This window comes from Rana temporaria, chromosome 1 (genome assembly GCF_905171775.1).
Source record: "Rana temporaria chromosome 1, aRanTem1.1, whole genome shotgun sequence".
Taxonomy (NCBI): domain Eukaryota; kingdom Metazoa; phylum Chordata; class Amphibia; order Anura; family Ranidae; genus Rana; species Rana temporaria.
In genome coordinates this window covers 525028115-525054032 of record NC_053489.1, presented here as the reverse complement: position 1 = coordinate 525054032, position 25918 = coordinate 525028115, and the positions used below count along the sequence as shown (strand labels likewise).

General features: G+C 40.6%; 1 protein-coding gene across 3 annotated transcripts in view; it reads right to left on the bottom strand.

Annotated features, from left to right (window-relative positions):
* Positions 1 to 25918, bottom strand: part of FHIP1A (FHF complex subunit HOOK interacting protein 1A) — a 390138-nt gene that overhangs the window by 19295 nt on the left and 344925 nt on the right. For all 3 annotated transcript variants that reach the window (XM_040331897.1, XM_040331896.1, XM_040331898.1), the window contains 3 exons: positions 22549 to 22730; positions 14078 to 15097; positions 11542 to 11720 (listed from right to left, as the gene is read on the bottom strand). In XM_040331897.1, the coding sequence (XP_040187831.1) occupies positions 11542 to 11720; positions 14078 to 15097; positions 22549 to 22730 (1381 nt within the window). The remainder of the gene's footprint in view (positions 1 to 11541; positions 11721 to 14077; positions 15098 to 22548; positions 22731 to 25918) is intronic.

The window sequence follows — 25918 nt, the reverse complement described above, 5'->3', positions numbered from 1 at the left end:
TGGGCCAGATTCAGGTACAATTGCGCCCGTGTAACATAAGCCGTTTACGTTACACCGCCGCAAGTTTTCAGTTTTAGTGCCCGATCCACAAAGCACTTACCTGGAAACTTGCGGCGGTGTATCGTAAACACGTCCGGCGCAAGGCGGTCCAAATCGAATGGGGCGGGTACCATTTAAATTAGGCACGCTCCCGCCCCGGACCTACTGCGCATGCTCCATTTCAAAATTTCCGCCGTGCTTTGCGCGAACTGACGTCATTTTTACGATCGGCGACATGCGTAGCGTACTTCCGTATTCCCGGACGTCTTACGCAAACGACGTGAAATTTTACATTTCGACGCGGGAACGACGGCCATACTTTATACAGCAATATGTTTGCTGTCTAAAGTTAAGGCACCCAAAACGACGACTAACTTTGCGACGGGAAACTAGACTAGCGGCGACGTAGCGAACGCGAAAAACCGTTGTGGATCGCCGTAACTCCTAATTTGCATACCCGACGCTGCTTTACGATGCAAACTCCCCCCAGCAGTGGCCGCGGTACTGCATCCTAAGATCCGACAGTGTAAAACAATTACACCTGTCGGATCTTAGGGATATCTATGCGTAACTGATTCTATGAATCAGTCGCATAGATACTCTGAGAGATACGACGGAGTATCTGAGATACTCCGTCGTATCTCCTTTGTGAATCTGGGCCTAAGAGCTGAATGTGAGAGTTAAGGCAAGAAAAAAATATTTGGGGTTTTAGATTCCAAGTCCAGTTTCAGAACCAAGTTAAAATACCAACCCCTTCTATTCCCTACACAATGTGGTGCAATATTTTTTTAAACTAGTCAACTATACCTGAAACAAGAAGGGAACGGTGCCAACTGTTAACTGATATAACAATTATGTGCCAGTGCTGCTCCTAAAATTAGTGGGTAACTATTATTTTTTTTTTAAAAGCTCAAAAGGGCGCAAGCTGGTCAAGCAAGTAAAAATACATAAATGCCAAGATCAATAAATGAATAAATCAATGAACAATAATAAGTGATCAAAATTAATGTGAATATATATATATATATATATATATATATATATATATATATATATATATATATATATATATATATATATAGATTTATATATTTATATTATATATATATATATATATATATATATATATAATGTACACAATGAAAAATAAACCCAATAGAATATATAATATTGAAAAAAAAAAACATAAATTAATATATATGAAGTTCATAATTTCTGTATTTCATCAATCCAAAATATATTCTCCAACACAGTGATTCTGTGATTAAAAAGTGCTTCAGTATTCCAAATAGACAGTGCTCCACCCAAAGTGAGATATAAATTACGCTCACTAGATAAATTCAGCGAGCAAATGACTATCAAACATGGATAGTAAAGATGCCAATTTCTTCAATTCGCCTCTCGTCAGACAGCGGTACGGGATTCGTTTTACAGACCCCAGAGCTGCTAATGTGCCGAACATTTACTAGAGTGTAAGTGCAGCAACCTTTCTAGTTAATAAAAAGCAATATTACACTATCACCTGCTTTCTGTGGCTCATTTGGTGGAGCCAATTCTACAGAGCCCTTGATGGGGAAAGGAGAGGGAGGTTATGTCCATTGATTGAAGAGTTTAACCCATATACTCAACAACTTTATGGTTATTGGTTGGCCGTATCCATCTGAGTATTAAATGAGAGGAGATAGATTTTGAATATGGTGGAGATTTTCTCATGAATTGAAGGAATTTGCATCTTTACGATCTGGGTTTGATGGTCACTTGCTCGCCGAATTTATTCATCTGGTGAGCGCAATTTATATCTCACTTTGGGTGGAACACTGTCTATTTGGAATACTAAAGCACTTTTTACTCACAGAATCACGGTGTTGGAGAATATATTTTGGATTGATGAAATACAGAAATTATGAACTTTATATATATTTTGTTATGATTGTTTCTTGAAATATTATATATTCTATTGGGTTCCTTTTTTATTGTGCACATAATATATATATATATATATATATATATATATAATTCACATTCAGTTTGATCACTAATTATTGTTCATTGATTTATTCATCTTGGCATTTTTATGTATTTTCACTTGCTTGACCAGCTAGTGCCCTTTTGATCTTTTGTCAACTATACCTACCTCTAAATCTTACACAAAGCACCCATCTTGTGAACTTTAGAGTTCTAGCTGTCTAGTGGTGGCCTCTCAGAAAAGTAGAACAGTATACAGAGCTTACGTAGAAGTGGCATTGGCCATCCCCAATGCTATTAGAAACTGAAGGCAGCTTGCGTGATTATGGCCCTTTTTGTGGTCCAGAGGATATTAGGGAATGTGGCCAGGGACATTCAGAAAATCTGACCTGTGTTCCTCTCCTTCAGCAAAGTTCACCTGATCAAAACCCTAGGCTTTTAGACTTTATTTATCCATTGTCAACAAAACAATATCTTTGAAGTGTAACTAAATGCAAAACTATTTTTTAGTTTTGGAGTGATAAGGTATTTGAATACCTGTCAATATTTATTGTCCTGGTTAGGGAGATTCACCCTCTCCATTTGTCTTGCTAACTATTATCATCAAAAGTAAAATAAAATCCCAAATTTTGGGTTGACATCAAAACACTGATAGATGGGAAATCTTCCATTGGGGACACTAGTCCAGTTAACCCTGGTAACACACAGGGATGCTTTCAAATTGGAAAGATTTCCTCTCACATTCTGTTTTGGCTATGGGACAGGAACTCAAAGAAAAATCCCCCTCAGTGGGCAAAAATAAATAAATGATCTGATTATAATCCTCCCCTACCCTATAAAAAAAAATGAAAAAAAAAAATGCCTTTAGTTACACTTTAGGGTAACATTTCAGTGTAGGTCTATTTTAAATGGATAAACTGATATTTAAGTCCTAATCCAGGGGTATATTGGATCCATTCAGGCCTCTCATTGTGCCACATGTATAGGAGGAGCCAGGCTGTTTGGCAGAGTAGGTATCTCCCATGAACTGTGCTTCAGGTATGTATGACATGTGACAAAATGCTGGAGGATGGTGCCTTAAAGTCGTGAACACATGATCGAATTTCTGATGGACTCCAATTTCATCAGTCTTGCATATAAACTATCAGACTAAATTCCGATCGTGCCAAAAGGCGGTAACGTAAAACACTACGACAAGCCAAAAAAATGAAGTTCAATGCTTCCGAGCATGCGTCGACTTAATTCTGAGCATGCATGGATTTTTCTCCGATGGAGTTCCACAAAGACGATCGGAATTTCCTATAGTTTTTTTATCCATAGGAACAATTTAAAACATGTTCTGTGGAAAAAAGACCGATGGGGGCAACACACGATCGGTTTGTCCAATGAAAACAGTCCATTGGTCTTTTTTAATCGGACAAACCGATCGTGTGTACACAGCTTCAAAGAACATTCGTTCTAAAGCTAAACCTTATACTTAAAGGTTAAAGGAGTTGTAAAGGAAAACAATGTTTTGCCTAAAATTAATGTCTGCAAGGTAGACAGACAGAATAGTGTAATAATTCTGTTAAAAAATGAGTAAACACCTATTAAATTCCTTCATCTATATCACCTCTGGCGTTCTAGTTTCTGTTCTCTCGTTCACTTCCTGGTTTCCATCGCTCGTTCATGTAAGAACTACATTGAACTACACAACTGAATTGCGGCACGCCCAGTAATTCACACCTCCTTGAAGTCTCTAACACATAGAGAGCATCCTGCCACACAGATGTAGTTCCCAGGAAGGGGTGAGCACGTTACTGACCACAGCAGTAAAGCCTCCCTTCACGGTGGTCAGTAAAATCAGACAAGCAGGAAGTGAACAGAACAGAGAAGAAATAGAGCAACTTCTGAGCAAAAACGAACAATGAGGAAGTGAAAAGAGGAATGTCTGCAGGTAAAGGATGCTTATTATGAAAAAAAATGTTTTCCTTTACAACCCCTTTAAGCAACAGAGCTATTACTTTTGGGTCTTCTTGCTGCACAAAAACATAATTTGTGCAATATGCATTAGTGTCCAACATTTATTGGCGCATAAAATTACTTGCGTACAATTTGTTAGTGCATATACTTAATACTGAAAACATTTTCAGTAATGTAAGAAAATGCTTAAAGCATTGAGAGCCTTCAGTTACAGGTTGCAGTAACCATGAGAAAACCTTTTTTCCTTGAACGTAAAAGACAGTGCACTACACTGTCACTGTGGTTCAGAATAATAAGCCTGACTATGTTCAGCTATTGGTAATGGTAATGGAAAAGATAGCCTTTACCCATATTCAATGGGGGCAGCCATTCCATGATACTACCCAATATTTAGCCTATCAATTCAGCAAGATTTCTTTGTCACATTATATGATCAAGATGTAGTCATCTCATGGTATGTGGCTACATGCCCTTTAAATACATACATATTAGGATACTTGGGGAAATGGGGACACTTAGCAACATCGCCTAGTCACAGTGGACATCATGCATAAAAACAATATACAGAAGTGTACATTTTTCATAGGCCATTGTATTTTAAAAATTATCAGATTACAGCTCAATGTAATGTATCACTATAAAGTACATCTTAGTGCAACAATGAACCTACTGTAAATATTGCCTTTTACACCTGAACCACTATATATACTACAACTTACATCTATAAACACATTACACTACACCACAGTATACACTGTACTGTATATCTATAAATATGCCTCTGCATTGTTAACAATCCACTATACCTGTACACATACATAAATAATTCATATCACATTCAAGACCCCCCACCCAGAGAAAAAGACAAGCTTCATTCATTGAAATAGAACATTCCACAAATAGACTTCCAAGTGTTTTGAAAAATGAAACAGACTGTTAAAATTGGTGGAGACCAGAAGAGGAGGCTTATGATTTATTTACAGTCTTAACAGATTGAAATATGACAACAGACTTATTAATAATTGAATACAAGATTCACAATTATGCAGCTATGTTGCACATTCCGTCAGTCTTTTTTAGAAGCTCGCCCCCTGTACTTTCCAGTTTCCATAACCAGTCTATTTTCCTGTCTAATAGTAAACCACAATCAATTTGAATATAGACTGCGGGATTCACAGTATCCTGCCATTTGACTTTGTCATGAAAATAGTCAGTAAGAGTTCTGATTCTAAATATGAATCTCAGCAATGCAAGGTTATAACTCACAATTAAAGCACAGTTCTGATTCCCCATTTCTTGGGGGAAGTGTAGCCCCAGAGAGTCAAAGATAAATCAAGCCTCTTGTAAACAAGTAGAGGAGAAGGCCAGACAGCAAATTAATAAGGAAGGGGTCTTGGTTCACTCCCCACTAGATACAATGGGCCAGATCCACAGAAGAATTACGCTGGCGTATCTATTGATACGCCGCGTAATTTTAAAGTTCCCGCGTCGTATCTTTGTTTTGTATCTACAAAACAAGATACGACTGCATCTGGGCTCGATCCGACAGGCGTACGTCTTAGTCCGCCGTCGGATAGTAGGTGCATTTTTTCGGCGGCCGCTAGGTGGCGTTTCCATCGAATTCCGCGCCCAGTATGCAAATTAGCTAGATACGGCGATCCACGAACGTCCGGCCGGCCTATTTTTTTTACGTCGTTTGCGCTTGGCTTTTTCCGGCGTATAGTTACCCCTGCTATATGAGGCGTACTCAATGTTAAGTATGGCCGTCGTTCCCGCGTCGAATTTTGAATTTTTTACGTTGTTTGCGTAAGTCGTTCGCGAATAGAGATTTGCATAGGATGACGTCACCGGCGTAAGCATTGGCTTGTTTCGGTTTAATTTCGAGCATGCGCACTGGGATACCCCCACGGACGGCGCATGCGCCGTTCAAAAAAAAACATTGTTTATGTTGGGTCACGACGTATTTACATAAAACACGCCCCCATCACATCGATTTGAATTGCACGCCCTTACGCCGCCAAAGATACACTACGCTGCCGTAACTTACGGCGCGCATTCTTTGAGGATTCGGAAAAAAAAAGTAAGTTACGGCGGCGTAGTGTATCTTAGATACACTGCGCCCAACGCAAATATGCGCCGATGTATGTGGATCTGCCCCAATATCTGTATTCGGGATCCATGCACACTGGCATAAAAATGGCTGCTTAGACGTTCTGGTTTGCATTTTTGATGGGAGCTTTCTGGCAGAAAAAAATCTCGCCTAAACATGTATACCAAAAATACTCACTGGCCCATATTCTCTCTAAAAATCCGCGGGCTGCGCTTAAGGCACTTACACTCCGCTGTCCCAACTTACAGGAGCAAGTGTTGTATTCCCCAAACACTTGCTCCGTAAGTTGGGACGGCGGAGTGTAAATGCCCCGGCGTAGCCTGGCGGATCTCCAAGGGGGCGGCTTGTATTCAAATTAAGCGCGCCCCCGATTCTAATGAACTGCGCATGCGCCGGGCTTCAAAAAGCCCAGTGCGCATGCTCCAGTTCTCGGCGGAAAACGTCAATGACGCTGACGTGTGCGTCATTGACGTAAAGTCGTATTCAAGAACGACTTAGTAAAACGACGTACCCGACGATAAAAAACACGACGCGGACCCGACGCCATCCGTAACATGGCCTACGTGGGACTTGCGGAAACGTACTCCTCATATAGCAGGAGTAAGTTTCCGCTTACACAAACGACGTTAGCGACGGTTACGCAACGCGAACTCGTTCGGGAATCGGCGTAGAAGGATCATTTGCATACGCAAATGAGTCCTTCACGTAAATGCCATCTAGCGGCGGCCGGCGTCATTACATTTAAGATCCGCCAGTGTAAGTGACTTACAGATGGCGGATCTTAAGTGTATCTATGCGAAAATGATTCTAAGAATCAGTCGCATAGATACACGGGCCAAAAAAGGGAGTTACGATGGAGTATCCTGAGATACTCCATCGTAACTTCTATGAGAATATGGCCCTTTATGAGCATTTTTTAAGCCCAGTGTGCATGGAGTCTTAAGCCTAGTACACAGGATGAGATTATCGGATGAATGATTGTCCGTTTTTTTAAGCATTCTAGTCTCCATATCGAAAATTAATAGGTTACTAAAGTCCAAAAATTCTCGTATGACAGAATAAATATTTGTAAGTCATGTAATGTATTTGTATTGTATTTTCTTATGAAAACTGTACCAATCAAACGAAAATTGTACGATCTGGTAAAATACGAGAAAACTTTTTGTGTTCTTTTCCCTCAGGAAAATTCCGGACAAAAGCTGTGTACTAACGGTCACATTATTGTACGATCACTTTGAAGCGGTATTTTTTGTACAATATTCTGATCATGTGTACGGGGCTTTAGTCTTTATGGAATCTACGTGGCTGCACTGGTTTATTCTGGGTGTTCTGCTTTTTTGCCCCCACAACTCAAAAATATAATGGTCAACTGCCTGCTATGCAGGTTGGCCCTACGTTATATATGTTTGACTATATGACTGTGGCAGAGACAAAAACTTTGTAAGTTCTTTTAAGGACAGAGATAGATGTGGATAATCTATATAATTGTTTTTGAGCTATAGAATTTGTTGGTTCTTTTAAATGACAAAAATGAATGCATTTATAACCACACTTGTACTTTTACTGAGGAAGACACAGATTAAAAACAGAAAAGAGAATGTCGGTATGTTGGACTATGCTCAGGGGCCTGAGATTCATGGACTGTTCTTAATAAAGACTGTCATTTGAAGTAGTTATCAGCAGACAGCGTACGGTGTGCCACTAACGTTTAGTCATTTTGTCCTTCAATCCTGTGGCATCCATTACAGAATAAAGAGAAGCGTTTTGTTGTATCTGTGTACTAGGTATCTATCAAGTGAAAAGAAAGGCGACATTGAAGCAACAAAAAAGGAACGTGTCTTTTATTGATGTGACATTTCTTCACAGTCTTCAAATTCTTCCTGCTGTCAGGATCATGCTTGTCGTCATTCTCAGCAAGAGAACATCCATTTATGTGCATCTGCTGCAACAGGTTAACATTTAAACCCAAACTATTTGTAACAGATATCACCCATCGTTCTTATATTTCATTTTATACATGTATTATTTTGTGTTGTTAGATTTCCTTTTAAGACTTCCACTACTATGTCTGTTTCTATAAGTGTTATATGATGCAACCCTATCACCACTTTTACAAATGCAGAGATTTCAATTTTAGGTCTTGATTGTAGCCATTCCTTCTACTCATTATGCTTAGCACACAGACTAAACAATGAAAAAAACAGCTCATGAAGCAGTAGGAGCTTTCCTTACCCTGAATTGCATGCTCTCAGTTTACTGCATATTAGCCTCCCTCCCAGTGCAGGGAAAGAAGGCAAAAGTTTGTTAATTATGCTTAACCACTTAAGCCCCGGACCTTCAGGCCGGGTACACACGAGAAGATTTATCTGCGGAAACGGTCCGGGGGACCGTTTCCGCGGATAAATCCTCTGGCGGATTTTGATCTCATGGTTGTACTAACCATGAGATCAAAATCCCCGCGGAATTCCGTCCGCGATGATGACGCGGCAACGTGCGCGACGCTGTCATATAAGGAATTCCACGCATGCGTCGAATCATTACGACGCATGCGGGGGATGGATTCGGACGGATTGATCCGGTGAGTCTGTACAGACCAGCGGATCAATCCGTTGGACTGGATTCCAGCGGATCGATTTCTTAGCATGTCAAGAAATTTTGATCCGCTGGAAATCCATCCCCGGGGACAAAAATCCACGGAAACAGATCCGCTGGATCGTACACACCAGGGGATCTATCCGCTGGAGCCGGTCCGCGGATCAATTCCAGCGGATCGATCCTCTCGTGTGTACGGGGCCTTAGGCAGCTAAAGGCCCAGGCCAGGTTTTGCGATTCGGCACTACGTCACTTTAACTGACAATTGCGTGGTCGTGCGACAAAATTGATGTCCTTTTTTTCCCCACAAATAGAGCTTTCTTTTGGTGGTATTTGATCACCTCTGCGTTTTTTTTTTTTTTTGCGCTATAAACAAAAATAGAGCGACAGTTTTGAAAAAATGCAATATTTTTTACTTTTTTCTATAATAAATATCCCCCAAAAATATATAAAAAAAACATTTTTTTTCCTCAGTTTAGGCTGATACGTATTCTTCTACCTATTTTTGGTAAAAAAAAATCACAATAAGCGTTTATTGGTTGGTTTGCGCAACATTTATAGCTTTACAAAATAGGGGATAGTTGTATTGCATTTTTATTAATTTTTTTTTTTTACTACTAATGGGGGCGATCAGCGATTTTTTTCGTGACTGCAACATTATGGCGGAAACGTCGCACAATTTTGACACATTTTTGGGACCATTGTAATTTTCACAGCAAAAAATGCATTTAAAATGCATTCTTTATTGTGGAAATGACAGTTGCAGTTTGGGAGTTAACCACAGGGGGCTCTGAAGGGGTTATGTTTCACCTAGTGTGTGTTTACAACTGTAGGGGGGTGTGGCTGTAGGTCTGACATCATCGATTGTGTCTCCCTATAAAAGGGATGACACATTCAATGCAGCCACCACAGTGAAGCACGGGGAAGCCGTGTTTACACGCGGCTCTCCCCGTTCTTCAGTTCCGGGGACCGATCGCGGGACCCCAGCGGCGATCGGGTCCGCAGGTCTTGCGGTCCTGGTCCCGGAGCTTCGTACCGGGTCGCGGGCACTCGACCCACGGCTGGGTAGATGAAAAGGACATACCGGTACGTCAATCTGCCCAGCCGTGCCATTCTGCCGACGTATATCACCGTACGGCGGTCGTTAAGTGGTTAAAGATGAAGTTTCATTTCACCTTCTCAGAATCACCTTTCTTATCAACCTGCTAAAAAAATGTAATTAAAAATTTTACATTTTTAATACAATCCTTGAGTTAGATGCAATGCAGGAAAAATGGCTGGAGGGAGTAGCTAGCAGGGTTCTGTATATAGCTTACTGAAAACATTGCTGCACCCTGCCTCAGTACTCCTCTCAAGAGCCCTTAGCCCTGATGCAAGTGGTGGGCTGTCTATTGGGAGGAGTTATGTAAATATCAAATTGCCTTGATGAGTAGGTGTTAGCCCGGAAAAGCAGGCATTGCAAATCAGGTTGTATTTGCATACAATATAGACTGCCAGAGGTAATGCCCACATGGAATGTTGAGCCTCCATGATTGACAGGACTAAAATCCAATAAATGAGAGGGACAGTGAGGCCCCGTACACACGTCCGAGAAACTCGACGGGCAAAACACATCGTTTTGCTCGTCGAGTTCCTTGTGAAGCTGCCGAGGATCTCGGCGAGCCAAGTTTCCCCATTGACTAATGAGGAAATAGAGAACATGTTCTCTATTTGGCCCGACGAGTTCCTTGTCGGTTTCCTCGGCCAAAAGTGTACACACGACCGGTTTCCTCGGCAGAATACAGCTCCCATCGAGTTTCTGGCTGAATTCTGCCGAGAGACTCGGTCGTGTGTACGGGGCCTAAGGCTGAGAAGAAATGGACTAGATGATGTTGGACATCTTTAATCCAAGAAATAGGTGAGCTTCATTTGACTTGCTGCAGCTTCTAATGAATACTCTGAGGCCCTTAGGGCTCATGCACACTGCAGCTCAAAGAAGCATTTGAACTTTTTTGAGCTATCATTTCTGCCTGGAAACTCCCCTCCATGTTAGCCAATATAAATATGTCCATGCACACTATGACTTTTTCAGGAGTTTACAGAAATATGCTCTTATGCCCTGTACACACAATCGGTTCGTCTAATGAAAACGAACCAATGGATTTTTTCATCAGATATCCGATGAAGCTGACTTTCATCAGTCTTGCCTACACACCATCGGTTAAAGATCCGATCGTGTCCTACGTGGTGACGTAAAACACAACGACGTGCTGAGAAAAATTAAGTTCAATGCTTCCGAGCATGCGTGGATTTTTGACCAATGGATTTCCCCACAGACGATCATTTTTTTCTATCGTTTTTTTAACCATAAGAAAAATTAAAAACAGGTTTTATTTTTTTTCACCGATGGGCAAAAAAAACTGATGGGGCCCACACACGATCGGTTCGTCCAATGAAAACGGTCCGTTTTCATCAGACGAACCGATCGCGTGTACAGGGCATAACAGGCAGAAAACAAAAGCCCACCAAACTCACATTTTTGAGAGGAGCTTTTGAGCAGAAAAGATGTCTAAGTGCCCAAAAACACGCGAAAGAGCATGAAATAGGATGAAAAAGCCCAAAGAAGCTCAAAAAGACAAAAAATAAAAAAAATTACCTGAGGGAAGGGCTTGTGAAAAAAAAAATGCTTATGCTCAAAAAAGCTCAAAGAAACTCAATAAAAATGTGCAAAAGAGCCCAAAAAAGTAAAAGCTTCTTCAAGCAGAAATAAAAGCTCAAATGCCTGTAAAAGCAGCTTTTTTTTGAGCCCTTACAGTGTTTAGCAAAATCAAAGTGAACGCGAATAATGGCAGGTATCAATACACTAAGAGAAATACCAATTGGTTTTACTGTACCTGGTATAGGGATCGGATGCTGGGTTGCAAGACCATGTTTGTGTTAAGAAGGAAGGATCGGATAAGAGGTTGGGGGTAAGTTGCAAGCTGTGTAACAATCCCAATCAGCAACAAGTTCACATGTAGAGAATTCTCAAGCATATTCTCTAACTTTGATAAAACAACACTGATGAACGGACCTGCGTAAAGAACATTATTATTATTTCACAAATAGACCTCTAATACAGTTTGCACACATAACATTCAGTTCCCAGAGTATTTTTATTTTTTTTGGCATGTGACATCTACATTATTCTTTTTATATAGTCCCCCTATCTCCTGTGGTGTTGTCCAAAGCATTGAACAAAAGTGGGTAGTACAGGTAATAAAAAACAATACAAAAGCAAAATGTAGCAAAAAGAATAAGAAAATAAAAAATAAGAAACCGAACCCTTTTCTGTACATGCTAACATAAAGGTAAGGGTACAATTGAAGGTTTAGAGAAATAAGCCAGATATAGAGAACAAGTAAATTGGCTTGCTTATACAGTATGTGTCATATCCTTATAATAAAGATATTGAGTAAAAACCAGAAAAATGGTTGGGCTTTTTAGACACTTCACTCACAAAAGTTTTATCATTAAAACTCTATCATTCTTTATTTGTACAAGTATACTGTACATACAGTTGTGCTCAAAAGTTTGCATACCCTGGCAGAATTGTGATATTTGGGCATTAATATTGAACATATGACTAATCATGACAAAAAACTGTGATTTATTTAAGGATAGTGATCACATGAAGCTATTTATTATCACATCATTTTTTGGATCCTTTTTAAATCATAATGATAACAAAAATCCCCCAAATATTCCTGATAAAAAGTTTACATACCCTGGAATGTTTGGCCTTGTTACAGACACAGAAGGTGGCACACACAGGTTAAAATGGCAATTAAATTTCTCACATGTGTGGCTTTTTAAACCACAATTAATGTCTGTGTATAAATAGTCAATGAGTGTGTTGGCTCTCACATGGATGCCCTAAGCAGGCTAGACATTGAGCCATGGGGAGGTAGAAAAGAACAGTCAAAACACCTATGTAACAAAGTAATGGAACTTTATAAAGATGAAAAAGGATATAAAAAGATACCCAACGCCTTGAATATGCCAATAAATACTGTTTAATCCCTTATTAAGAAGTGGAAAATTCAGGGCTCTTTTGATACCAAGCCAAGGTCAGGTAGACCAAGAAAGATTTCAGCCACAACTTTTTTTAGGGAAGTACAAAGGCATTACAGCATATATAGAAAGCCAGGAAACCATAACAGTAGCTAAATGATCAGGAGCTAAAATATACTTTTAAAGTAGAAGCCCTGACTAACTCTAACTAAGCTAAAAACAGCTCCCATCCCTTCCTATCTCCTATTCTAACTACCCTATAGAAGGAAGATTATTTTTCTTACCTATTCTCAAGGCATTCTGGTCCGGTTACGTGATCAACTTACAGCTGCTGGCTTCAGGGGTGAGGAGGGAGCACTGACAATGTATGCCCCATAGTAAGCATATAAGTGATGTCACTGCCCAGGCATTCCTTCTGTTGTTGGCGCTCTCACCTGTCCCCTGAAGCCGGCCGCTAGGGAGATCATGTAAATGGGCCAGAGCACCCTGAGAATAGGTAAACATATGAATATTCCTTTCTCGGGATAGTTAGAATATGAGTTAGAAGGGGGAGAGAACAATTTTAAGCATAGTTAGATTTAGCCTTGAATTCTACTTTAAGTATCACCTGCATAGAAATTATATGTAAAGCCAAATAAACTAATCATGGGTATAGGTGGAAAAGAAATACCAGGTTGAAGGAGGGTTCTCTGTACCCAAATCCCAGTAGGCATAAGATTACATCTCTATTAATAAATGAAAGCCCAGGTCCAGCCAAAACCTTTTATTCAGTCTCAGATAGAGCAGAAAAGGCTTAGAGCCTCTATCAGGTTTTTATTGCTTTCTGTGCTCTGGTTTGGCTAATTTTTTTTTAGGATAAAAAGTGGTAGTAAATCGCTTAAACAGTGATAAAAGCAAAAACCTTTAGTAGAGTGGAGAAGGGTTAGAAAGTAAAATCTTCCTTTCAGGTGCACAATTAGAACTAAATATTTAAACATATATTTGAATTCTTCCCCACTCTATCCAATACTAAAATAAACATTTGGCTAGAGATAAGCTTAACTGGAACATGGTTTTCAAGTGTAATATTGGGTTATTTTCTTACAACTGTCACAGCCCCATTTAAATCACAATTGAACTTTAAGTTCAAATTAGCTAAATATATTTCAAAGTCCTCAAAATAAAATACTGTATGCTACAAGTCTAACTGTTTTTTTTTAGTAAGCAATCACAGTCTGTAGTAGTAAAGCCTTTCCCTGCAAGAATATGCTCTTTTTGGGAAAACAGGGTTTTCTCTGCAGAGGTCTGACAAGTCTCCTGCTGAATCAGAGTTAGAACTCTCCAGGGAGAATGAATTTTGCTTATCTAATTTAAATTGAAAGTGATAAACATGAATACCTGTGAAAGGCGCTGCTTGGGACCGCGGAGAGTTATTAGTGTATTTTCCAGGTTCCTTTGGCCCAAATGGGGATGGGACACTTTCTGATGATGGTGTTCCCAGAGAATACTTTTCAAAGTCATCATCGTCTTCATCAACCAGAGAAACGCTTTCATGAGCTGGTGAGCTGGGCACTTCTATTGAGGTGATGTTCAGTCCATTTATGATCTCATCACAACGAGCTATGAAATCCTCACTGTCTGGACTTAATGTTTTGTTATTGGAATTCCAGTCTGCCTCAGTTGTAAAATCAAGATTCAGTTTTGGTATTTCTTTACTGTGCCTTTTTACAGTATCTCTGTTCACAGTTGCATTTTTTTTATTGTTTTCTACAATTTCACTTCCTTTTTGACCCTGAGAATTTTCATTATTAAGTTTATGCAGCTGATCTGATGTCAGTTTATTTGTTGACATGTCTTTATTTTCTTCCTCTACTGTATCAGTGGAATCTTTTTCCGCACACAACCTGTAAACCATTACATCATCCTGAAAATCAGATTCTTCAATATATGACCCTTTAACAAACATTATTGCATTATTTTTCATGTCTTGAATATTTTGTGGGGGCTCTGGTGGTAATGTGGGATCGGGAGTTGGCTGTGGTGAACAGTTACCAGAGTCTGGAGATATTCCAGTGTCATAGCTGTCATCCCACTCAAGATCAATCTGAAGTTTACCTCCAAGAGAGGGATGGTCAGAAGAGAAAGATCCTAAATTATGTCGGTTTGTACCTCTGAAAGTTGGAAACTCTCCTCTTCTAAAACTGCTCTCCAGCAGAGCTTGAAAAGAAGTCTCTGGATCTGGATTTTTCCCATCATATGGGGCTGACCATACCTTACAGTCCTGAACACATTTAATTATATCTTCATGAGCTTCCCAAAGATACTCTAGGTAACTGGCATCCACCATTTGCATGCTTTCCTCGTTAAAAGTTGACTCGACTTCAGATGAAGGTGATGATACTTTAGGATCACTGGAATCTATGAAAGAAAGAATGAATATTTTATACGTGAGTCTACTGCTTATTATGTATCTACCTTTAGGACATCAAAATAGCTTGCGCAAAGTGGAGATTCACACAGTAGAAATACAAGTGAAACTCTACAAATTTGAATATCATGCAAAAGTTCATTTATTTCACAAATACAACTTAAAAGGTGAAACTAATATATGAGATAGACTCATTACATGCAAAGCAAGATAGTTTAAGCTGCGATTTGTCATAATTGTGATGATTATGGCTTACAGCTCATGAAAACCCCAAATCCACAATCTCAGAAAATTAGAATATTGTGAAAAGGTGCAATATTCTAGGCTCAACGTGTCCCTGTCTAAATAGGCTAATTAAGCCATAACACCTGCAAATGGTTCCGAAGCCTTTAAATGGTCTCTGTCTGGTTCAGTAGGAATCACGGGCCAAATCCTCAAAAGAGATACGACGGAGTAACTGCTGTTACTCCGTCGTATCCCTGGTCCTAACTATGGAACTGATCCACAGAATCAGTTTCCCATAGTTAGGACGAAGATCCAACATGTGTAATTGAATTACACTGTCGGATCTTAGGATGCAGTACCGCATCCGCCGCTGGGGAAATTTTGCGTCTAAATGCCGCCTCGGGTATGCAAATTAGGACTTACGAAGATCCACGAAGCTTTTCAGCTTCGTTTTTTCTCCGTAAGTTTTATTTTGCAAACGCAAAATTAGGTGTAAACTGTTTACACCTTGTAAAAACAGACCTTTCTTGCTCGCGACGTGATTTTTTTAAAAAAAATTTTTTGGCGCCGGATCTTTTTTTTTACCCGACGCAACTTTATTGTCCCGTCGCAATCCACAAAGCCCGACGTAACGTAATTTCGCGCTATGCACGTTGGGAAAATGACATCACGAGCATGCACAGTACGGCCGGCGCGGGGGCGCGCTTCATTTAAATGGTAATCGCCCCCTGGAGAAGAGGAACGCCTTGCGCCGGCCGGATTTAAGTTACACCGCTCAAAATTTCTAGGTAAGTGCTTTGTGGATCGGGCACTTAGTTAGAGATTTTGCGGCGGTGTAACTTAAATGGAAAAAGTTACGTTGCGCCGGGTTTTTGAGGATTAGGCCCCACAATCATGGATAAGACTGCTGACCTGATAGTTGTGCAGAAAACCATCACTGACACCCTCCATAAGGAGGGAAAGCCTCATAAGGTTTGCAAATTGCAAAATAAGTTGGATGTTCCCAAAGTGCTGTATCAAAGCACATTAATAGAAAGTTATGTGGAAGGGAAAAGTGTGGAAGAAAAAGGTGCACAAGCAGCAGGGATGACCGCAGCCTGGAGAGGATTGTCAGGAAAAGGCCATTCAAAAGTGTTGGGGACTTTCAAAAGGAGAGGACTGAGGCTTGAGTCAGTGCATCAAGAGCCACCACACACATACGGATCCCGGACATGGGCTTCAAATGTCGTATTTCTCTTGTCAAGCCACTCCTGAACAACAAACAATGTCAGAAGCGTCTTACCTGGGCTAAAGAAAAACATACCTGGTCTGTTGCTCAGTGGTCCAAAGTCCTCTTTTCTAATGAAAGCAAATTTTTCATCTCATTTGGAAACCAAGGACCCAGAGTATGGAGGAAGAATGGAGAGGCACACACTGCAAGATGCTTGAAGTCCAGTATGAAATTTCCACAGTCTGTTTTTGATTTGGTGAGCCATGTCATCTGCTGGTGTTGGTCCACTGTGCTTCATTAAGTCCAGGGTTAACGCAGCCAACGCAGCCATCTACCAGAAGATTTTGGAGCACTTCATGCTTTCTTCCACAGACAAGCTCTATGGGGATGCTGACTTCATTTTCCAGCAGAATTTGGTACCTGCCCACACTGCCAAAAGCACCAAAACCTGGTTCAATGACCGTGGGATTACTGTGCTTGATTGGCCAGCAAACTCGCCTGACCTGAACCACATGGAGAATCTATGGGGCATTGCGAAGAGAAAGATGAGTGACATGAGACCGAACAATGCAGAAGAGCTGAAGGCTGATATTGAAGCATCCTGGTCTTCCAAAACACCTCAGCAGTACCACAGGCTGATAGCTTCTATGCCACGCCGCATTGAGGCAGTAATTGCTGCAAAAGGGGCCTAAACCAAGTACTGAGTACATATGCATGCTTATACTTTTCAGAGGTCTGATATTGTTCTATGTACAATCCTTGTTTTATTGATTGCATGTAATATTCCAATTTTTCTCAGATGTGGATTTGGGGTTTTCATGAGCTGTAAGCCATAATCATCACAATTATGACAAATCACGGCTTGAACTATCTTGCTTTGCATGTAATGAGTCTATCTCATATATTAGTTTTACCTTTTAGGTTGCATTAGTGAAATAAATGAACTTTTGCACGATATTCAAATTTTTCGAGTTTCACCTGTATTAGTGTACAAAAAGGCTGTATGTTTATGTTCTTTGCTCAAAAGAAAGCATTAAGGCAGCACCTCAGTTATGGTTCCACTGAACTTTGAATGAAACCTCTCCTGTAATCAATTTATACAAGAATACAGAATGACCACCACACAGGTGCACAGGGGGAAATTTTGCCCATGATCACCCCACTCCTAATCACACGACTGGAACAATAGAACATAGCATGTAGTAACTATCAATTGCTGTTATTAGTACAATGCTTCAAATGTAGGTGATTATTCTCTATAACAAACAACATGTGTAGAGATCACTAGTGATTATTTGCAGGGCGATCGTCAGCAATTGTCAGATTAACAAAAATAGTCCATGTACTCCCAGACTTATGCCTTTTCTGCATTATTGTGTTTGTATTATCATCACATTTCCTTTAGTCCTATAGGGGACACCAAAATTCTAAAATACAGCTTTCCCTTCTTTCCAGCAGAATTTGTGAAGGCATTGACATAACAGCTATGTGTACAGTAACTTAAACCGGGAAGGATTCCAACCTCTTTAATCATGATTATTAATATACTGATTTATGTATTAGTCAGTTGGACAGGGTTGCAGAGTACAGTCTCCCAGAAATTATAGCCTTGTAAAATTACTTATTGAGTTTTTTGTTCATTTGTCTTCCAAACAAAAAGCATGACATTGCCACTTTTTGCTCTGAATATCTTCCTCTAAGGTAAATGCTCTTCTGACACAGAGCTGATTGTAAACCGAAAAGTTATTATTGCAATTGTGCTGCATCCCGATCCTCTTAACCTTGTGAAAGTTATACTAGAGTGTGCACATACTCATGACAAATAGGCCAACAGTTTAATCTACGCTATTGAAAGGGGGGGAAAAAAATCACAGGACCGGATTGTCTTCATGTATTTTGTTAAAAGAAATATCAGATGAAAGAACTTGGTTCCCTCTTCATTGCAAACACCTGCTGAATAAGTACTGGTGAAACTGTTTGAGCCTGGGTTTACACTTCTCCGACAAACGCTCCAACATTGGGAGCTAATGTCACATGACGTATGAAAATCAATGTTTCCCTATGAGAGCCGTCTTAACTGGTACGACAAAAGTCGGTCCGACATTGAAAAAAGTTCCTGCACTACTTTGGTCCGACTTTGATCCTACTTCAACCCATTGAATATCATTGAAGTCGGATCAAAGTAGGATCCTTGTCCAAACCATCCGACTTGTGGCATCCGACATGGTGATTACAGCAGCAGTAAAAATAATTTATCTCACACTGGGATTGTTTTGATTGGTCAAAGAACAAGTCAGACTATCACAAAGTCGGATCAAATTAGTATCCTGTTCATGAAAGTCGGATGGATGTCGGACCAATGTAGGACTGATGTCGCAGAGCAAAGTAGGATGAAAGTTGTATGACTGTCGTGTCGTACCAGTGTGAACCTGTCCTTATGCCCCGTACACACCATCACTTTATGTGATGAAAAAAAATTATGTTTTTAAAAAGTCACTTCAATTGACCGTGTGTGGGGGAAAATGTTGTTTTATGTCTTGTAAAAAACGACCAAAAAAAATTGAAGCATGCTTCAATTTTATGTGTCGTTTTTCAAAACGTCGTTTTTTACTTCACAGAAATTGACCGTGTGTAGCAAAAAACGTAGTTTAAAAAGACGTTTTTACACCCGCTCATGCCCAGAAGCGAGCTTCAATGGAAAAAGTGGTGAGAACGTAACCTCGCTTTGCTAGAACATTGTGAGAAAAACGATGGTGTGTAGGCAACTTCGTCTTTGAAAATTGAAGTTTCAAAAAGGTCATTTTTTACTTCACAGAAAATGTCGTTTTTTTTCATCACATAAAGTGATGGTGTGTATGCGGCATTAGGCTGGGTTCACACTTGTCCGACAAACGCTCCAACATTGGGAGCTCATGTCGCATGATGTGTTAAAACCAATGTTTTCCTTTGAGAGCTGTCTTAGCCCCCTTTCACACTTGTGCGACTTCAAAGCCGTGCGATTTTACCGCGATTTCGCGGCCACGATTTCAACGAATGCCTGTGGAAGTGCCATCAAAATCGGACCAAAGTAGTTCAGGGACTACTTTGAAGTAGGCACGACTTAAAGTCGTGCCGGTATGAATGGTAGTCATTGAAAATCATGGAGAATGACTTGTCATACAATTTTTCAGTCCAAAATCGCGGGACAAGTCGTATAAGTGTGAAAGGGGACTTAACTGGTCCGACACAAGTCGGTCCGACTTTGAAAATGCTTTCTGTACGACTTTGGTCCAACATTGATCCTACTCCAGCCCATTGAAGATCATTGAAGTCGGATCAAAGTAAGATCTTTGTCCTACCATCCGACATTTGACATCCGACATGGTGATTACAGCAGCAGTAAAAGGAATTTATATCACACTGGGATTGTTTGTCAAAGGACAAGTCAGACTATCACAAAGTCGGGTCAAAGTAGTATCCTGTTCATTCAAGTCGGATGGATGTAGGACCAATGTAGGACTGATGTCGCAGAGCAAAGTAGGATGAAAGTCGTATGAATGTCGTGTTGTACCAGTGTGAACCCAGCCTAAAGCTACATTGTAAAATTTGCAAATCAGTAGCTCTGAGTGTCATGTCACTTAATGTTGAGCATGAACCATGTAAGCCATTCAGTTTAAAACTCTGTACAAAGTTACTGTTCGTATTATAGTACAATTTACTTTTAAAACAACTATTCCATCACTTTGTAACTATAGACTTATACATATATTACATAGCATGCAGTTCATACAATATAGGGTAAATGATGTAAAGAAGAAAGATTACATGGATTTTACTCAGGATGCTCCATTCTGTTCTTCTGTAGAAATGGATGTTTGCTTTACTATGCTCAAAGCACATTTAACCCAAAAACAAAATTGTAATATTTTGCAGCTTATTAATTCATAGATGAGATGGTTGCTTTAGGTTTCCTTACTCTGGTTTGTATTTATTTATTATTACCTGGTAACCTTGCCAATAACACATTTCATGTCTTGCAGTGGCTACTCTCACTCCACTGTATTTATGGAGGCAGCCATGGTTTCCACCCTGGTTGAACTTTAAGCATGTTCATTTCCCTTCATCTACCTTATATGGGCGTGAGGGGGTTAAAAGTTTACAGTGGGATAATAAAAAAATCAACAGGTGTTTTCTGTATTTGCTGAAGATGCTCCTAGTCTCAAAAAAGAAATTCAATGCATTCACCACATCTAAAGCCCTGTACACACGATCGGATATCTGATGTAATCTAATCCGATGGATTTTTTCTTCGGATATCCGATGAATCTGACTTTCATCAGTCTTGCCTACACACCATCGGTCAAAAATCCGACCGTGTCAAGACGTAAAACACTACGACGTGCTGAAAAAAATGAAGTTCAAAGTTCCGAGCATGCGTCGACTTCATTCTGAGAATGCATGGATTTTTGACCGATGGACTTCCACACAGACGATTGTTTTTTTATATCGGTTTTTTATCCATAGGAAAATTTTAAAACATATTTTATTTTTTTTTACCGATGGAAAACAAACCGATGGGGCTCACACACGATCGGTTTGTCCGATGAAAACAGTTCATCGGTCCGTTTTCATCAGACAAACCGATCGTGTGTACAGGGCTTAAGGGTTGGTAGACTGCAATACATTATATATTTTGTTCTTGCATTTAGATATGTTTTTTTTGGTATATTCATAGAATGAAAAGTGTATTTTTAAATAATACTATTTAAAATTGTGTGTGTGTATATATACTGGGGTAGATTCAGATAGAATGGTCTATCTGTCCGCCCGGCGTAACGTATCTCAGATACGTTACGCCGCCATAATTTAGGGCGCAAGTTCTGTATTCAGAAACAACTTGTGCCCTTAGTTACAGCGGTGTAACGTATCTGTGTCGGCGTAAGCCCGCCTAATTCAAATGTGGGTAATGTGGGTGTGTTTTATGTATATTAACTGTGACCCCGCAAATCTGATGTTTTTTACGAATGGCACATGCGCCGTTCGTGAAAAAATCCCAGTGCGCATGCTCAAAATTCCGCCGCAAATCGTCATTGCTTTCGACGTGAACGTAAATTATGTCCAGCCCTATTCGCAAACGACTTACACAAATGACGTAAAATTTTCAAAACTCGACGCGGGAACGACGGCCATACGTAACATAGGATACGCCTCATATAGCAGGGGTAACTATACGCCGAAAAAAGCCTAACGTAAACAACGTAAAAAAATGCGCCGGCCGGACGTACGTTTCTGAATCGGCGTATCTAGCTCATTTGCATATTCCTCGCGTAAATCTATGGAAGCGCCACCTAGCGGCCAGCGTAAATATGCAGCCTAAGATACGACGGTGTAAAACACTTACGCCGGTCGGATCTTAGGGAAATCTATGCGTAACTGATTCTATGAATCAGGCGCATAGATACGACCGGCCGGACTCAGAGATACGACGGCGTATCTGGAGATACGCCGTCGTATCTTCTCTCTGAATCTACCCCACTGTATTTATTGGCGTATAACACTCACTTTTTTACCCTGAAAATAGAGGGTAAACTGTGCCTGCGTGTTATACGCAGGGGCTGTGGAAAGTTTTTTCCCGGAAACTTCCCTCTTAATGTTAGGGTGCGTGTTATACGCCGATAAATATGGTATAAATATATATATATTTTTTTCCCTGCAAAATTGGTTGCATCCAGAACAGCCATTATTGAATACTAAGCAAAGAAAAATGGGGGCATTGTGCAGTTGTGCATAACAACCCAAGTGTTCCATTTATTAACAAATCTTCTCTGGGAAACTGAAAGGATGAATCTGGCTATTAGCTGTGGACAATTGCTTGTCTTTTCTTTGCTCCAGCATTTATAAAGTTGTCATAAAAAATAAGTCATTAGCATAGGAAAGCTGAAAGATTATTATTTTACAAGGAACTAGAAACCCTTGCATACCAGTTCATATCATTACAATTTAAAGCATATCAGAGCTGCCTGTTACCTTTTTGTCTAAATTTTGACAATATGATTTTTTTTTCCAAACTCCCAGCATTATCAGTAGCATTGTTTGCACAGCAGTCTGGGGTTAAGGCCAAAAACTTAGCAGCAGATACAGAATAGCAATCTTCTTCTTTCACTGCCCATCTCTGACTAACCATCATGTGGTTACATGGCAATAAATACCTGGCAAAGACAAATAATAAAAAAAAAATGATTTACTTAGGTCAATAGAAAAACAGGGCAATCTCTGCTTGGAAATGAGCTTGATAAGAGCTTGAAAGACCCAGGAGTTTATACTGTATAATAACAATTTATAAAAACTATAGTAAATCATCATTTATTGATCAGTAAATGGAAATCAAACTGCTACAGAAATAGAAGACAAGAAAAGGTAACCTATAAAGTACAAGACATTTTTTCATTTGTAAGCACACATGGTATTGGACTTAAAATCTCAGGAGGTCAAGTAACCATTTTAATCTTCTGCGTAATTCCCACATGTTTGTCTACAATAAGAAAAGATCAGCCTCCGAGTTATACCATAGCTTCATTCCACAACACAGTATATGGACTGGACATTTGTGGATGTCTGGAGCCGTAACGTGGAAAGACAAAATAAAAAAATGTCTGTGATACATAATACATATGACATGGCTTTACTCTCTGACAGCATAGTATGAATTAAAGTGGATTGTCCTACGTCAGTCATACAGTGTCATATCTTTTATCCGCCTATTCTTACTGCCATCGCCAGACCAGTTCAGCCTTTAACCACTTAAGGACCGGACCAATATGCTGCTAAATGACCCAAGGGGTTTTTACAATTCGGCACTGCGTCGCTTTAACAGACAATTGCGCGGTCGTGCGACGTGGCTCCCAAACAAAATTGGCGTCCTTTTTTTCCCACAAATAGAGCTTTCTTTTGGTGGTATTTGATCACCTCTGCGGTTTTTATTTTTTTCGCTATTAACAAAAATAGAGCGACAATTTTGAAAAAAATTCAATATTTTTTACTTTTTGCTATAATAAATATCCCCCAAAAATATATATAAAAATTTTTTTTTCCTCAGTTTAGGCCGATACGTATTCTTCTACATATTTTTGGTAAAAAAAATCGCAATAAGCGTTTATCGGTTGGTTTGCGCAAAATTTATAGCGTTTACACAATAGGGGATATTTTTATTGCATTTTTATAAAAAAATGTTTTTACTACTAATGGCGGCAATCAGCGATTTTTTTTGTGACTGCGACATTATGGCGGACACTTCGGACAATTTTGACATATTTTTGGGACCATTGTCATTTTAACAGCAAAAAATGCATTTAAATTGCATTGTTTATTGTGAAAATGACAGTTGCAGTTTGGGAGTTAACCACAGGGGGCGCTGTAACATTTAGGGTTCACCTAGTGTGTGTTTACAACTGTAGGGGGGTGTGGCTGTAGGACTGACGTCATCGATCGAGTCTCCCTATAAAAGGAATCACTCGATCGATGATGCCGCCCCCACAGTGAAGCACGGGGAAGCCGTGTTTACATACGGCTCTCCCTGTTCTTCAGCCCCAGGGAGAGATCGCGACGGAGCGGCTATAAACGAATAGCCGCGCCGTCATCCCGGATCGCTCCCCGCGGGAATCCGACCGCCGCATGTAGCGGGGGGGGGGTCCCGATCGGACCCCCGACCCACGTCTAGGCAGGGACGTACAGGTACGCCAATGTGCCTGTACGTGCCATTCTGCCAACGTATATCTACATGCGGCGGTCTGGAAGTGGTTAAGGCTGCATTCACACCTGAGCGTTTTGTCGCCTGAAGCATGAAGCTCCAAAACGCTAGAGGGGAAAAAATACATTATTCTCAATGGAGATGGTTCACATCTCCACTCCAAAACGCCTGACGCCGAACGCCTGAAGCTCAAACAAGTTCTGGACCCTTTTTTGTCGCTCGAATTAAGCGTATTTGGGCGTTTTTCTGCTTTTAACATTGGTGACCCTAGACCTGTCCAAAATCGTGGTAAAAAACGCTGCGACAAATCGCGGCAAATCACTGTAAAAAACACTGCAAATATCGCGGCAAAATGCGGTAAAATACGCCGCAAAACACTACGCTCAGGTGTGAATGCAGCCTAACTCAAACAAATCTTGTGAAGGTTGTACAGTGATTTTCAAACACAGTGATTTTCAAACACAGTGATTTTCAAGCACACTTTAAGTCCTTTGGGCCAGATTCACGTAGCCCGGGCGCAACGTAACTTAAACGATTTAAGTTACACCGCCGCAAATTTCCCAAGTTAGTGCCCAATCCACAAAGCACTTACCTGGAAATTTGCGGCGGTGTATCCTAAATCCGTCCGGCGCAAGGCAGACCCAATTCGAATGGGGCGAGTCCCATTTAAATTAGGCGCGCTCCCGCGCCGGACATACTGCGCATGCTCCATCGGGTAAATTACCCGACGTGCATTGCGCTGACGTCGCACCGACGTCATTTGCTTAGATGTTAACGTAAATGGCGTCCAGCGCCATTCACGGACGTCTTACGCAAACGACGTTGATTTTTAAATTTTGACGCGGGAACGACGGCCATACTTAACATGGCTTAAGACAACTAGGGCTCAGCCCTAGTTTTACGCGGCGTAACTCGTCGGAAACTACGTAGAGTTAGATCGACGGGCCGTTCGGACGTTCGGGGATCGCCGTAAGTATTAATTTGCATATTCTACGCCGGCCGCAATGGCCTCGCCACCTAGCGGCCGGCCTAGAATTGCATCCTTAAAGCGGGGGTTCACCCTTAGAGGGCACTTTTTCCCCTTAGATTCATGCTCGTTTTCTCTAGGGGAATCGGCTATTTGTTTTAAAATATGTGCAGTACTTACCCATTTACGAGATGCATCCTCTCCATCGCTTCCGGGTATGGGCTGCGGGAATGGGCGTTCCTTCTTGATTGACATTCTTCCGAGAGGCTTCCGACGGTCGCATCCATCGCGTCACGATTTTCCGAAAGAAGCCGAACGTCGGTGCGCAGGCGCAGTATAGAGCCGCACCGACGTTCGGCTTCTTTCGGCTACGAGTGACGCGATGGATGCGACCGTCGGAAGCCTCTCGGAAGACTGTCAATCAAGAAGGAACGCCCGCTCACGAAGACCCATACCCGGAAGCGACTGAAGAAGATGCAGCTCGAAAACGGGTAAGTACTGCTCATATTTTAATACAAATAGCCGATTCCCCTAGACACAACGAGCAGGAATCTAAGGGGAGAAAAAAAAAAATGTAATACATGGGTGAACTCCCGCTTTAAGATCCGACAGTGTAATTCAATTACACCTGTCGGATCTTAGGGCTATCTATGCGTAACTGATTCTATGAATCAGTCGCATAG